General features: G+C 56.2%; 1 protein-coding gene across 3 annotated transcripts in view; it reads right to left on the bottom strand.

Annotated features, from left to right (window-relative positions):
- pudp (pseudouridine 5'-phosphatase) overlaps positions 1 to 10,436 on the bottom strand; it is a 104,213-nt gene extending 93,777 nt beyond the window's left edge. For all 3 annotated transcript variants that reach the window (XM_055664816.1, XM_055664815.1, XM_055664817.1), the window contains exon 1: positions 10,282 to 10,436. In XM_055664816.1, coding sequence (XP_055520791.1) covers positions 10,282 to 10,357 — 76 coding nt within the window. In that variant the 5' untranslated portion in view covers positions 10,358 to 10,436. The remainder of the gene's footprint in view (positions 1 to 10,281) is intronic.
- Between the last annotated feature and the right edge of the window lie 4,834 nt (positions 10,437 to 15,270).

Here is a 15,270-nt window from a genome sequence, read left to right on the forward strand (position 1 = left end):
CACTGAGTTACTCCAGCATTTTCCAACAATTTCTCCTCAAGTTACTCTATAACAGCAAATTAATTAGTCATTATTGTCCGTGGAATCTTTCTCTTTGCAAAATAGAAAATATATTAGCCCGCTTGTCCGTACATGCAAATAATTGATTTTGTATAAAACAACATTAATATAGGAATGTTTATCAGTGGAAAAATTCCTGAAGAGAACAGCAGTGTCCAAACCAAGTGGCAGAAATGTGCAGGAAGGAACTGCAGATGCTGGATGAAACCAAAGATAGACACAAAAAGCTTGAGTAACTCGTGTTCAAGAAGAAACTGCAGATGCTGGAAGATCGAAAGTACACAAAATTGCTGGAGAAACTCAGCGGGTGCAGCAGCATCTATGGAGCGAAGGAAATAGGCGACGTTTCGGGCCGAAACCCTTCTTCAGACAGATGGGGGGTGGGGGGAGAGAAGGAAGGAAAAGGGGAGGAGGAGCCCGAGGGCGGGCGGATAGGAGGGTGGGAGGAGACAGCTAGAGGGTTATGGAAGGGGAGGAGACAGCAAGGGCTAGCAAAATTGGGAGAATTCAATGTTAATGCCATCCGGACGCAAGGTCCCCAGGCGGAATACGAGGTGCTGTTCCTCCAATTTCCGCTGTTGCTCACTCTGGCAATGGAGGAAACCCAGGACAGAGAGGTCGGATTGGGAATGGGAGGGGGAGTTGAAGTGCTGAGCCACCGGGAGGTCAGGTTGGTTATTGCGGACTGGGCGGAGGTGAATACATCGGGGAGACTAAGCGTAGGTTGGGCGATCGTTTCGCCGAGGCTCCTCCTCCTCCCCTTTTCCTTCCTTCTCCCCCCCCACCCCCCATCAGTCTGAAGAAGGGTTTCGGCCCGAAACGTCACCTATTTCCTTCGCTCCATAGATGCTGCTGCACCCGCTGAGTTTCTCCAGCAATTTTGTGTAAGCTTGAGTAACTCGGTGGGGCAGGCAGCATCGCTGGGGAGAAGGAATGGGTGACCCTTCTTTAGACCGTCTGAAGAAGGGTCTTGACCCGCAATGTCACCCATTCCTTCTCTCCAGAAATGCTGCCTGTCCCGCTGAGTTACTCCAGCATTTTGTGTCTACTTTTGGCAGAAATATGTCCAAGCTCGTGGATGGGAGTAAGGTGGTGAGATGGGGGGGGGGGGGGGGGGGGGGGGGGACGACACAGGAGATGTTTCAGAAGGGATCAGGTGAGCTTGAGGTGACACAGATGGGGTGGGCATCACAGAGGATGCAGTTCGGGCGATGGAAGGGAATGTAGACACAAGGAACTGCAGGTGTTGGTTTACAAAAAAAAAAGGACACAACGTGCTGGAATAACTCAGCAGGTCAGGTAACGTCTCTCTAGAATGATCCGTGACGTATCATGTTGGGATCGTTTTTCATACTGACTATGAGAGGGGGGGGGGGGCGGTGGTGGTTGATGGAAGGTGGAAGTAAGCTAGAAGGGGTGGGGGGGGGGGGCAGGGCAAAGCCTAGCAAATGATCGGTGGATAGATTATGCCTACGTTGAACAGTTTCTCCTATCTCTGACGTTTAAGAATAAAGGGTGAGCCATTTAGGACGGAGATGAGGAAACACTTTTTCACACAGAGAGTTGTGAGTCTGTGGAATTCTCTGCCTCAGAGGGCGGTGGAGGCAGGTTCTCTGGATACTTTCAAGAGAGAGCTAGATAGGTCTCTTAAAGATAGCAGAGTTTACATCACATCAGGGGATATGGGGAGAACGGGATACTGATTGGGGATGATCAGCCATGAGCACACTGAATGGCGGTGCTGGCTCGAAGGACCGAATGGCCTACTCCTGCACCTATTGTCTATAGATTCGTTCTGCTGTACGACCATGTTCTGACCCGAACTCGCATCTCTTCTATCCTTCAGGCCCTTGTCCAACCATCTGTCTACCAGTCTCCCTCCCCTCCCACCTGGATTCACCTGAAGCCCGCCAGGCTTTGTGCTGCCCCTCCTCCACTCCGCTCTTCTCCTCCCCACCATCATCATCCTAAAGAAGGGACTTGATCCAAACCATAATTTATCCAGTGTTGGGTTTCGGCCCGAAACGTTGCCTATTTCCTTCGCTCCATGCAAAGAGTTGAACCATCTCCACTATAGGAAATAGGCAACGTTTCGGGCCGAAACCCTTCTGGGTTTCGGCCCGAAACGTTGCCTATTTCCTTCGCTCCATAGATGCTGCTGCACCCGCTGAGTTTCTCCAGCTTCTTTGTGTAACCCATAATTTCTCCATATTCTCCAGAGATGCTGCCTGACTGTTGAGTTACTCCAGCACTCTCAGGCAGAATGGGAAGGGAGAACAAAGCTGTTGATCAGCTGGGAGCTGCACATGGTGAGCAGACAGGACAGAGGAGAGAGATTGTGCTTTACAAAAAGAGGCAAAGTGCCAGAGTAACTCTGTGGCCGGGTAGCCGCCTGACCAGCTGAGTTACTCCGGCATCTTGTGTCTTTCTTCCTTGTATACTATGTTCATGCAACATAAGACTACATGCTCCCTATGCGCTGTAGTCACCTTCTGCACTTTACTTATTTATTTTACTTACTTATTATAGTTACTTCCCCCCCCCATTATTTATTTATTTGTTTTTAATGTTGTTTTTATAAACATGCCCGCCCATATTGTTTGTATTATACTCAAATGTTCTGTTTTGATATGTACATTTGGAAACATAATCTGCACCCATTTTGTGATGGCTCAATAAAATTTATATTAAAATTTTTATTTTTTAAATAAGACTACATGGCATACCTAGCTACAACTCTTTATCCTTTCCCCCACCTGATCCATCTGCCTTTTTAAAAAAATAACCTGCTCCCAACTATCATCCACCTAGCCGCTTCCTAATTCCACCTCACCCCTACCTTGCGTGAAGTTTTGGTCCCCTAAATTGAGGAAGGACATTCTTGCTATTGAGGGAGCACACCGTAGGTTTACAAGGTTAATTCCCAGGATGGCGGGACTGTCATACTGAGAGAATGGAGCGGCTGGGCTTGTACACTCTGGAGTTTAGAAGGATGAGAGAGGATCTTATTGAAACATATAAGATTATTAAGGGTTTGGACACGCTAGAGGCAGGAAACATGTTCCCAATGTTTGGGGAGTCCAGAACCAGGGGCCACAGTTTAAGAATAAGAGGTAAGCCATTTAGAACGGAGACGAGGAAACACTTTTTCACACAGAGGATTGTGTGTCTGTGGAATTCTCTGCCTCAGAAGGTGGTGGAGGCCGGTTCTCTGGATACTTTCAAGAGAGAGCTAGATAGGGCTCTTAAACATGGCAGAGTCAGGGGATATGGGGAGAAGGCAGGAACGGGGTACTGATTGGGGATGATCAGCCAGGATCACATTGAATAGCGGTGCTGGCTCGAAGGGCCGAATGGCCAACTCCTGCACCTATTGTCTATTGTATCATAAAAGATTCACACCATCATGGCCATGCGCTCATTTCATTCCTACCATCGGGAAGATGGAACAGGTCTGAAAACAGTGATCTCTATGTCCAGGACCAGCTTCTTCCCGTCAACCACCAGGCTCTTGAACACAGCAAAGACCAACCAAACTACAAACTCTCTCGGTTGCACTAGATACTTTGGTATTTTGTTTTGGAATAATATTGTGTTTTCTTTTATTTATTGAATTTTTTTTTAATCATGTTATCTATGAGTAGGCCTGATGAGGCCTAGATAGAATGGATCTGGAGAGGATGTTTCCACTAGTGGGAGAGTATGGGACCAGAGGTTATAGCCTCAGAATTAAAGGACATACCTTTAGAAAGATAAGAAGGGTTTTCATTAGTCAGAGGGTGGTGAATCTGTGGAATTCTGCCACAGACGCCTGTGGAGCCATTGAGTATTTCCAGGGGGGATATTGACAGATTCATGATTAATAAGGACGTCAAAGGTTACGAGTAGAAGGCAGGAGAATGTGGTTGAGGTGGAAATATAGATCAGCCATGATTGAATGGCAGAGTAGGTGATGTGCTGAGTGGCCTACTTCTGCTCCTATAACATTAACTCATGAACTTATGAGTACCACATTTACAAATCTAACGTGTAGGAAGGAACGGTAGATGCCGGTTGATTCCGCTGTGTGAGGATGTTTATGTTAAACTCTATCGTGTATGATGTTCTTTTTTTTTGTATGGCTGTATGGGAACTCAAAAATCTCACTGTACGAATTGGTGCATGTGACAATAAATGTAACTTGAACTTGGTTTACACTGAAGATAAGACACAAAATGCTGGAGTAACTCAGCGGGACAGGCAGTTTGGAGAGCAGGGGGTATCACTCGCTGAGTTACTCCATCATTTTGTGTCTATTTACAGACCTGTTAGGCTGCAAATAAGAACTTCATTGTTCTGTTTTTGGTAGACTCGACTCTTGGTTCCACCATCCCTCACCTCTCCTTGGCCCACCAAAGACCACTTGCACCCCTGTCTCACCCCTCGCCTCTTTATACTGGCTCTCTTTCCTCTCAGTCCTGATGTAGCTTCCTGACCTAACATTGTCTGAAGAAAATTTCGGGACCCAAAATGTCATCTGTCCATTACGTCCACAGATACTGCCTGACATGTTTGCTGTTCTTCCAGCACTTTGTTATAGACAATAGACAATCGACAATAGGTGCAGGAGTAGGCCATTCAGCCCTTGGAGCCAGCACCGCCATTTAATGTGATCATGGCAGATCATCAGTACCCCGTTCCTGCCTTCTCCCCATATCCCCTGACTCCGCTATTTTTAAGAGCCCTATCTAGCTCTCTCTTGAAAGAATCCAGAGAACCCGCCTCCACTGCCCTCTGAAGCAGAGAATTCCACAGACTCACAACTCTCTGAGAAAAAGTGTTTCCTCGTCTCTGCTCTAAATGGCCTACCCCTTATTTTTAAACCATGGCCCCTTGTTCTGGACTCCCCCAACATCGGGAACCTGTTTCCTGCCTCTAGCGTGTCCAAACCCTTAACAATCTTATGTTTAAATAATATACCCTCTCATCCTTCTGAACTCCAGAGTGTACAAGCCCAGCCGCTCCATTCTCTCAGCATATGACAGTCCCGCCATCCCGGGAATTAACCTTGTAAGCCTACGCTGTTCTCCCTCAATAGCAAGAATGTCCTTCCTCAAATTAGGGGACCAAAACTGCACACAATACTCCAGGTGTAGTCTCACTAGGGTTCTGTACAACTGCAGAAGGACCCCTTTGCTCCTATACTCGACTCCTCTTGTTAAATGTGCCATCATGCCATTCGCTTTCTTCACTGCCTTCTGTACCTGCATGCTCACTTTTTTTCTATTTTGTTTTTTATTTTTCTAGAATCCAACATCTGCAGTCTCTTCTTGCCTCTCCGCACTTTAATGTTACGTTTGAAGTTTCTCCAATACATTTTCTTTAGCAATAGTTAGCCGTCTTCATTTAAATACTTTGCTTCCTCATTTGTCCTTCCAAAATACATGACATCACATTTTCCCATATTGCACTTCCTCTGCAAACTTTCACCCACTCAATCAACCCAAAGTTCTGCAGGTTCTTTGCGTCCTGCTGTGTTCCTTTCTGTCCATCATTTACTAACCCACCTATCTTTGCATCATCAGTAAATCCTACTTTCAAAGCCTCAGTTCCTGCATTCATTAACCAGTTGAGCCCCAGTACTAATTCCTGTAGCTCCCCACAAGTTACAGGATGTCGTGCAGCAGTTTCCAAACCTAGTACACGCGTGAGTGAAAAAGGGGTGGGGGGGGGGGGGGGGGGGAAGAGAGTGAGCGGGGGAGAGAGCGAGCGGGGGAGGGAGAGAGCGAGCAGGGGGGGGGAGAGAGCGATCTAGGGGGGGAGCGAGTGAGGGGAATGGGAGGGGGAGAGATCTGGGATTGGGGTGAGGGAGGAGTTGGATGAGGAGGTAGTAGGGGCACGCGTTACGGAGAGAAGTGCAAAGGCGTGAGTCGGGGATGAGGATGGTCAACTGTCTGCTGGCGAGGGTGGGTTGGGATAGAGGGGTGAGAGGGATGGGTTGAGGGATGAGAGGGACAAAGTGAGATGTGTGAGGAGATACATACATACATAGACCACAGGTGCAGGAGTAGGCCCTTCGAGCCAGCACCGCCATTCAATATGATCATGGCTGATCATCCATAATCAGTATGCACACAAAAATGCTGGAGAAACTCAGCAGGTGAAGCAGCATCTAACGAGCGAAGGAAATAGGCAAGGTTTTGGGACGAAACCCTTCTTCAGGCCCATAATCAGTACCCTGTTCCTGCTTTTCCCCCCATAGCCTTGACTACGTTAGCCCTAAATCTAACTCTCTTTTGAATACATCCAGTGAATATCAGCCTCCACTGCCTTCTGAGGCAGAGAATGAGGGGAAGGGGTGAGCGGGAGAAATGTGTGATTGGGGTGAGTTGGATGAGGGGTGGTGGGGGACGGTTCAGCGAGAGATGAAATGAGAGGAGTGTGAGAGGGGGGAGTGGGTGAGGGGGAGAGTAAGTGAGGGAGAGAGTGAGTGAGAGGGGAGAGTGAGTGAGGGGGAGAGAGTGTGAGAGGGGGGGGTGAGAGTGAAGAGTGAGTGAGGGGGGAGAGTGAGAGTGAGGGGGAGAGAGTGAGTGAGGGGGGGAGAGTGAGTGGAGGGGGAGAGTGAGAGTGAGGGAGGAGAGTCAGTGAGAGTGAGTGAGGGGGGAGTGAGGTGAGGGAGAGAGAGTGTGAGGGGGAGAATGAGTGAGGGGAGAGAGTGAGTGAGGGGGAGAGAGTGAGTGAGGGGGAGAGAGAGTGAATGAGGGGGAGAGGGAGAGAGGAGGGGGGGAGAGGGGTGAGGGGGGGAGGGAGTGGGTGGGGGGAGGAGTGAGAGGGGGGGGGAGGGTGAGGAGGGAAAGAGAGTGAGAGGGGGAGAGTGAGTGAGGGAGGGGGTGAGAGTGAGGGAAAGAGAGGGAGAGGAGGGAGGGAGTGGGGGGGGGGGAGTGAGTGAGGGGGAGAGGAGAGTGAGTGAGGGGGAGAGTGAGTGAGGGGGAGAGGGAGAGAGTGGAGTGAGAGAGAGGGAGTGAGTGGGTGAGTGAGGGGAGGAGAGTGAGGGGGAGAGAGGGAGTGTGGGGGAGGTGAGGGGGAGAGAGGGAAAGAGTGAGGAGGAGGGAGGAGAGAGTGAGTGAGGGGGAGGGAGTGAGTGAAGGGGAGAGTGAGGAGGGGGAGTGGGGAGAGTGAGTGAGGGGGGAGTGAGTGAGGGGGGAGAGTGAGTGAGGAGGGGGGAGAGGGAGTGAGGGGGGGGGGAGAGGGAGGAGGAAAGAGAGTGACGGGGGAGAGAGTGAGTGAGGGGGAGGGGAGTGAAGGAGAGAGAGAGAGTGAGGGGGAGAATGAGAGTGAGGGGGAGAGAGAGAGAGTGAGGGGGGGAGTGGGTGAGAGAGAGAGGGAGAGAGAGAGGGGGTGGGAGAGAGGAGAGAGAGAGAGAGTGGGTGAGTTAGTGAGTGGGAGAGAGTGAGTGAGGGAGAGAGAGAGGTGAGGGGGAGAGGTGAGTGGGGGGGGAGGAGTGAGTGAGGGGGGGAGAGAGTGAGGAGGGGGGGGGGGTGAGGGGGAGGAGGGAGAGGAGTGAGGGGGGGAGGAGAGTGAGGGGGGGAGAGAGAGGGGAGGGTGAGAAGAGGAGGGAGTAAGTGAGAGAGTGAGTGAGGGGGGGGAGGAGAGTGAGGGGGGGGGAGAGGAGAGGGGGGGGAGAGTGTGAGGGAGGGGAGAGTGAGTGAGGGGGGGAGAGAGTAAGTGAGGGAGATAGTGAGTGAGGGGGGAGAGAGTGAGGGGGGGGAGAGAGTGAGGAGTGAGGGGAGGGGAGGGAGAGAGTGAGTGAGCGGCGGGGAGGGAGAGAGAGAGGGGGAGAGGAGAGAGTGAGGAGGGGGGGAGAGAGGGAGAGGGGGAGGGGGGAGGGAGAGTGAGGGGGAGAGTAAGCGAGGGAGATAGTGAGTGAGGGGGAAAGGTGAGGGAGAGGGGGGGAGAGTGAGTGAGGGGGAGAGTGAGTGAGGGGGGAGAGGGAGAGTGAGGGAGTGTGAGAGTGAGGGAGGGGAGAGTGAGTGAGGGAGGGGGGGGGAGAGAGAGAGTGGGGAGGGAGGGGAGTGAGGGAGGGAGTGAGTGGGGGAGAGAGGAGTGAGGGGGGAGAGTGAGTGAGGGGGGGGGGAGAGGGGAGTGAGGGGGGGAGTGAGAGGGGGGGGGAGAGTGAGTGAGGGGGAGAGTGAGTGAGGGGGAGAGTGAGGGGAGTGGGGGGGGAGTGAGGGGGGGGGGGGAGAGAGTGAGGGAGAGGAGGGGGAGAGGGGGGAGAGAGTGAGTGAGGGGGGGAGGGAGAGTGAGTGAGGGGGGAGGAGGGAGGAGAGGGAGGGAGAGGGAGTGAGGGGGAGGGGAGGGGGGAGGGAGAGAGGGGGGTGAGGGGGAGGAGAGAGAGAGAGAGAGGGGGAGAGAGAGTGAGAAGGGGGGAGAGAGTGAGGGAGGGGGAGGGGGGAGTGAGTGAGGGGGAGAGAGAGTGAGTGGAGGGGGAGAGAGTGAGTGAGGGGGAGAGGGAGTGAGTGAGGGAGGAGAGAGTGAGTGAGGGGAGAGAGTGAGTGAGGGGGGAGAGAGGAGGTGAGTGAGGGGGGAGAGAGGGAGTGAGGGGAGAGTGAGTGAGGGGGGGGGGGAGTGAGTGAGGGGGAGAGAGTGAGTGAGGGGGAGAGTGAGTGAGTGAGGGGAGAGAGTGAGTGAGGGGGGGAGGGGAGAGGTGAGTGAGGGGGAGGAGTGAGGGGGGGGGGGAGTGAGTGAGGGGGAGAGAGTGAGGGAGGGAGGAGAGAGTGAGGAGGGGGCGGGGGAGGGAGTGAGGGAGGGGGAGAGAGAGTGAGGGGGGAGAGTGCCAGTGAGGGGGAGGAGGAGGAGTGAGGGGGAGAGAGTGAGAGAGTGAGGAGAGTGAGGGGGGGGAGAGTGGTGAGAGGGGGGGGGGGAGTGAGTGAGGGGGGGGGAGAGAGTGAGGGGGGGGGGGGGAGTGAGGGGGAGAGGGTGAGAGGAGGGGGAGAGAGAGTGGGGGGGGGGGGAGTGAGTGAGGGGGGGAGAGTGAGGAGAGAGGGGAGAGTGAGGGAGGGGGAGAGAGTGAGGGGGGGGGGAGGGGAGTGGAGGGGGGGAGGAGAGTGAGGGGAGAGAGAGTGAGGGGGAGAGAGAGGAGAGGGGGAGAGTGAGTGAGGGGGGAGAGAGTGAGTGAGGGGGGAGAGGGGGAGAGAGAGTGGGGGAGGGAGTGAGGGGGGGAGAGAGTGAGGAGGGGGAGAGTGAGGAGGGGGGGAGAGAGTGAGGGGGGAGAGAGTGAGGAGGGGGGGGGTGAGTGAGGGGAGGGAGAGAGAGTGAGAGTGAGGGGAGTGAGTGAGTGAGTGAGGGGGGGAGTGAGTGAGTGAGGGGGGGGAGTGAGTGAGGGGGAGTGAGTAAGTGGGGGGGGAGAGAGAGTGAGTGAGGGGGGGGGGAGTGAGGGAGTGAGGGAGAGGGGTGAGGGGGAGGGGAGAGTGAGTGAGGGGGGAGTGAGTGAGTGAGGAGGGGGGGAGAGAGGGAGTGAGGGGGGGAGAGAGAGTGAGGGGGGAGAGAGAGGAGTGAGGGGGAGAGAGAGAGGGAGAGAGTGAGAGGGGGGAGAGAGGGAGAGGGAGAGAGTGTGATTGAGAGAGAGGGAGGGGAGGGAGAGAGAGAGTGAGGGGGGGAGAGAGAGTGGGGGAGAGGGAGAGAGTGAGTGAGTGAGGGGGAGAGAGTGAGTGAAGGGAAGAGAGTGAGGGGGGGGGAGTAAGTGAGGGAGAGAGTGAGTGAGGGAGGGAGAGAGTGAGTGGGGGGGGAGGGAGAGAGTGAGGGGGGAGGAGAGAGTAAGTGAGAGAGTGTGTGGGGGGGGGCAGAGAGTGGGGGGGGGGAGAGAGTGAGGGGGGGAGAGAGAGAGTGAGGAGGGGGGAGTGAGTGAGGGGGGGAGAGAGTGAGTGGGAGGAGAGTGAGTGAGGGGGAAGGGGGGGGGAGTGAGGGGGGGAGGAGTGAGAGAGGGGGGGCGGGAGTGAGAGAGTGAGTGAGGGGGGAGTGAGTGAGTGAGGGGGGGGAGAGAGTGAGGGGGGGAGGGAGAGAGAGGAGTGAGCGGGGGGGGGGGGAGAGTTGACGGTTTGAGGGTGAGATGAAGTGAGGTTCAGGCCGGTTCAGGCGGGGGATGGGCGGATTGATGGGCGGACGGACGGACGGACGGATGAATGGGCGGGGGGGGAGGCCGAGCCCAGGACGCGGGGAGCCCGGGTACCGCGCGCGGACTCTCACCCAGCAACAGGCCGTCAATGTGGAAGATGATGTGGGGGACGGGCCGGTAAGGTGAGCATCTCGCCGCCGCCGCCATGTTGCAGGCACTGTGAGTGACGGGCCGAGCAGCCGCAGCGCGGAGTGAAGTGAAGACTCCGGCCCCTCCCGAGCTCCACCGCAATGAATAGCGACCGGCAAATGTTTATTTTTGTTTGTTTTCAACCCTGGTGTGAAGGGAAGCATTGTTTGAGGGGGGGTGGGGGGGTTGGTGGGGGCCGGGGGTAGAGGGTGAGGAGGGGGGGGGGGGGGGGGGGGGGGGGGGGGGGGGGGGGGGGGGGGTTATGGTCGGCCATCTACGGGAGCAGCGGCAGTGGCGGGGAGACGGTTGTTGGGGGGCGGGACACCGCAGCCGTGAGTGGCAGGGCGCCCGGCCAATGACAGGGGGCAGATCACGGAGTGGGGGCGGGACACCGCAGCCGTGAGTGGCAGGGCGCCCGGCCAATGACAGGGGGCGGATCACGGAGTGGGGGCGGGACAACCCGGCAGGGGCGGGCTTTAGGCAATGAGTGACGTTGGGCAGAGCCAATGAGAGACTGGATTAGGGTGGGGCGTGTCACTCAGCAGTGAGTGACGGCGAGGCCAGCCAATGACAGGTTGAAGTCGGCTGGGGGCGGGTCTTTCTGCCTGATTGATATAGGGCCCGGCCAATGGCAGGATGGGGCGGGACCATAAGCGACGGGGCGGGACAACTGGGCGCTGAATGACAGGGAAACTGGCCAATAACAATACGGAGTATTGTGTGTGGAGGGAGCTAATAATAGTCATGTGTCCCTGATAGGACAATGAAATTCTTGCTTTGCTTCAGCACAACAGAACATAGTAGGCATTGACTACAGAACAGATCAGTGTGTCCATATACCATTGTATAAATATATACACACATGAATAAATAAACTGATAAAGTGCAAATAACAGACAGTGGTTATTCATAATCAGGGTTTTGTCCGAGCCAGGTTTAATAGCCTGATGGCTGTGGGGAAGTAGCTATTCCTGAACCTGGTTGTTGCAGTCTTCAGGCTCCTGAACCTTCTACCTGAAGGTAGCAGGGAGATGAGTGTGTGGCCGGGATGGTGTGGGTCTTTGATGATACTGCCAGCCTTTTTGAGGCAGCGACTGCGACAAATCCCCTCGATGGAAGGAAGGTCAGAGCCGATGATGGACTGGGCAATGTTTACTACTTTTTGTAGTCTTTTCCTCTCCAGGGCGCTCAAATTGCCGAATCAAGCCACGATGCAACCGGTCAGCATGCTCTCTACTGTGCACCTGTAGAGGTTAGAGAGAGTCTTCCTTGACAATCCGACTCTCCGTAATCTTCTCAGGAAGTAGAGGCGCTGATGCGCTTTTTTGATAATTGCGTTAGTGTTCTCGGACCAGGAAAGATCTTCAGAGATGTGCACGACCAGGAATTTGAAGTTCTTGACTCTTTCAACCATCGACCCATTGATATAAATGGGGCTCTGGGACCCCTCCTACTCCTTCCAAAGTCCACAATCAGTTCCTTGGTTTTGATGGTGTTGAGGGCCAGGTTATTGCGCTGGCACCATATGGACAGTTGCTCGATCTCTCTTCTGTACTCTGACTCATCCCCATCAGTGATACGCCCCACAATAGTGGTGTCGTCAGCGAACTTGATGATGGAGTTCGCACTGTGGTTCGCTACGCAGTCATGGGTATAGAGTGAGTACAGCAGGGGGCTGAGCACGCAGCCCTGAGGTGCTCCCGTGCTGATTGTTATCGAGGCTGACACATTTCCACCAATACGAACAGACTGTGGTCTGTGGACGAGGAAGTCGAGGATCCAGTTGCAGAGGGATGCACAGAGACCCAGTTCTGCGAGTTTGGTAACCAGTTTGGAGGGGATGATTGTGTTAAATGCCGAGCTGTACAGAATTCAATACAAAACACAATATGAGGCAATTCAAGCACTGATGAAAAGGGAGGGGGACATGGGGCTAAGGATAGGCAGAGGTGAAGAGATGGGTCTTGAGACGGGACTGGAAGATGGTGAGGGACACGGAATTGCGGATCAGTTGGGGGAGGGAGTTCCAGAGCCCTGGAGAAGGCTCTGTCCCCAAAACTGCGGAGGTTGGACTTGTGGATGGAGAGGAGACCGGCTGATGTGGATCTGAGGGACCGTGAGGGTTGGTAGGGGGAAGAGGAGGTCAGTGAGATATGGGGGGGGGGGCAGATGGTGGAGGGCTTTGTAGGTGAGGTAGACAAAAATTCTGGAGAAACTCAGCGGATGCAGCAACATCTCTGGAGCGAAGGAAATAGGCAACGTTTCGGGCCGAAGGGAGGGCCTGGATCAAGGAGTGACGAATCACAGCCAATGACTGGGAGGAGTGGGGGCGGGATGTTGAGAGGGACGCGAGAACGGGACATAGAAACATAGTTGGCCATTCGGCCCTTCAAGTTCAAGTTCAAGTGAGTTTATTGTCATGTGTCCCTGTATAGGACAATGAAATTCTTGCTTTGCTTCAGCACACAGAACATAGTAGGCATTGACTACAAAACAGGTCAGTGTGTCCATATACCATGATCTATTGCATCCGCTGCTCTAGATATCAGCAGATGTCAGCAGATCTAGATCGGTGAGACCAAGCGGAGGTTGGGCAATCGTTTCGCCGAACACGTCGGGAGACCAAGCTGACCTCCCGGTGGCTCAGCACTTACTCCCCCTCCCACTCCTCTCTATCATGGGTCTCCTCCATGGCCACAGCGAGCATCACCGGAAATTGGAGGAACAGCACCTTATATTCCGCTTGGGGAGTCTGCATCCTGGGGGCATGAACATCGAATTCTCCCAATTTTGTTGGTCCTTGCTATCTCCTCCCCTACCTCAGTCCCCCTGCTGTCTCCTCCCATCACCCAGCCTTTGGGCTCCTCCTCCTTTTTCCTTTCTTGTCCCCGCCCCCCCCGCGATCAGTCTGAAGAAGGGTTTCGGCCCGAAACGTTGCCTATTTCCTTCGCTCCATAGATGCTGCTGCACCCGCTGAGTTTCTCCAGCTTTTTTGTGTACCTACCATGATATAAATATATTCACACATGAATAAATAAACTGATGGAGTGCAAATAACAGAAAATGGTTATTAATAATCAGAGTTTTGTCCGAGCCAGGTTTAATAGCCTGATGGCTCTGGGGAAGTAGCTGTTCCTGAGCCTGGTCATTGCAGCCAGCACCGCCATTCAATGTTCCTGCATTCTCCCCATATCCCTTGATTCCTTTAGCCCTGAGCTAACTCTCTCTTGTAAACATCCTGAGAACCGGCCTCCACTGCCTTCTGAGGCGGAGAATTCCACAGATTCACAACTCTCTGCGTGAAAAAGTTTTTCCTCATCTCAGTCCTTATTTCTTCTTGGTTTCTTAAACTGTGCCACCTGGTTCTGGACTCCCCCAACATCGGGAACATGTTTCCTGCCTCTAGCGTGTAGAAACCCTTGAACATTTTATATGGTTCTTTTATAGCCCTCTCATCCTTTTCAATTCCTGGTCGGGGGCGGGGCCATGGTGCAGGGAGGGGCGGGGCCATGGGACAGGGAGGGGCGGGGCCATGGTGCAGGGAGGGGCGGGGCCATGGGACAGGGAGGGGCGGGGCCATGGGGCAGCGAGGGGCGGGGCCATGGGACAGGGAGGGGCGGGGCCATGGAGCAGGGAGGGGCGGGGCCATGGGGCAGGGAGGGGCGGGGCCATGGGGCAGCGATGGGCGGGGCCAGGGGACAGAGAGGGGCGGGGCCATGGGGCAGAGGGCGGGGGCCATGGGGCAGGGAGGGGCGGGGCCATGGGGCAGGGAGGGGCGGGGCCATTGGGCGGGGAGGGGCGGGGCCATGGGGCAGGGAGGGGCGGGGCCATGGGGCGGGGAGGGGCGGGGCCATGGGGCAGGGAGGGGCGGGGCCATGGGGCCGGGAGGGGCGGGGCCATGGGACAGGGAGGGGCGGGGCCATGGGACAGGGAGGGGCGGGGCCATGGGGGGCAGGGAGGGGGGGGGGGGCCATGGGGCCGGGAGGGGCGGGGCCATGGGGCCGGGAGGGGCGGGGCCATGGGGCAGGGAGGGGCGGGGCCATGGGACAGGGAGGGGCGGGGCCATGGGGCAGGGAGGGGCGGGACAGTGAGCGAAAGGGGGGGTGACCCTGGGAAGGGCGGGTCATATGCGGTGAAGGGGCGTGGCTCATAACGGGAGGGGCGGGGCCTACAGGCAGGGGGGGCGGGGGGGGAACTGGCGGGGCGATGTTCAGGGCAGGGGGCGGGGCCATAGGTCAGTGAGTGGCAGGAGGGGTTGGGGTTGGGAGGTTCGTTGCTTGAGGGCGGGGCCATGATGCAGGGAGGGGGGGCGGGATCTAGAGGCGGGGGCGGGGCCGTGACAGGGGTGGGCGGGGCCTAGAGGCGGGGCGGGGCCATGCGGCAGGGTAGGGGGGGTGGGGACTAGGTCAGTGAGTGGCAGGAGAGGGTGGGGGAGGGAGATTCGTTGCTTGAGGGCGGGGCCATGATGCAGGGAGGGGGGGGGATCTAGAGGAGGGGCGGGGCCTAGAGGCGGTGAGGGGCGGGGCCATGGGGCAGGGAGGGGGGGGGGCGGGATGGTAGCGGCGGGGCGGGGCCACAGCGCGGGTAGTGGGCGGGGGACTAGAGGCGGGGCGGGGCGGGGGGCTAGCGGCGGGGCGGGGCCATGGCGCGGGGAGTGGCGGGGACTAGCTCAGTGAGTGGCAGGAGGGGGGTGGGGGTGGTCGTTGCTCGGCGGCGGGGGCCATGGTTGGGGGCGGGGCGGGGGGGGAGGTGAGCGGGATGGGGCGGCCGGACGGTGGGGGCGAGTCCGCTGGCGGGGAGAGCGGCGGTGAGAGGGGAAGGCGGCCATGGGTAGGTATGTGTGGTTGGGGGGGGGGGTTTGTGACAGCTGTGCCAGTGGGGGGTAGGGGGTGGCTGTGGAAGGGGTGGGGCCTATTCCAGTGAGTGTGGGG

The sequence above is a fragment of the Leucoraja erinacea genome, chromosome 45 (genome assembly GCF_028641065.1).
Source record: "Leucoraja erinacea ecotype New England chromosome 45, Leri_hhj_1, whole genome shotgun sequence".
Taxonomy (NCBI): domain Eukaryota; kingdom Metazoa; phylum Chordata; class Chondrichthyes; order Rajiformes; family Rajidae; genus Leucoraja; species Leucoraja erinaceus.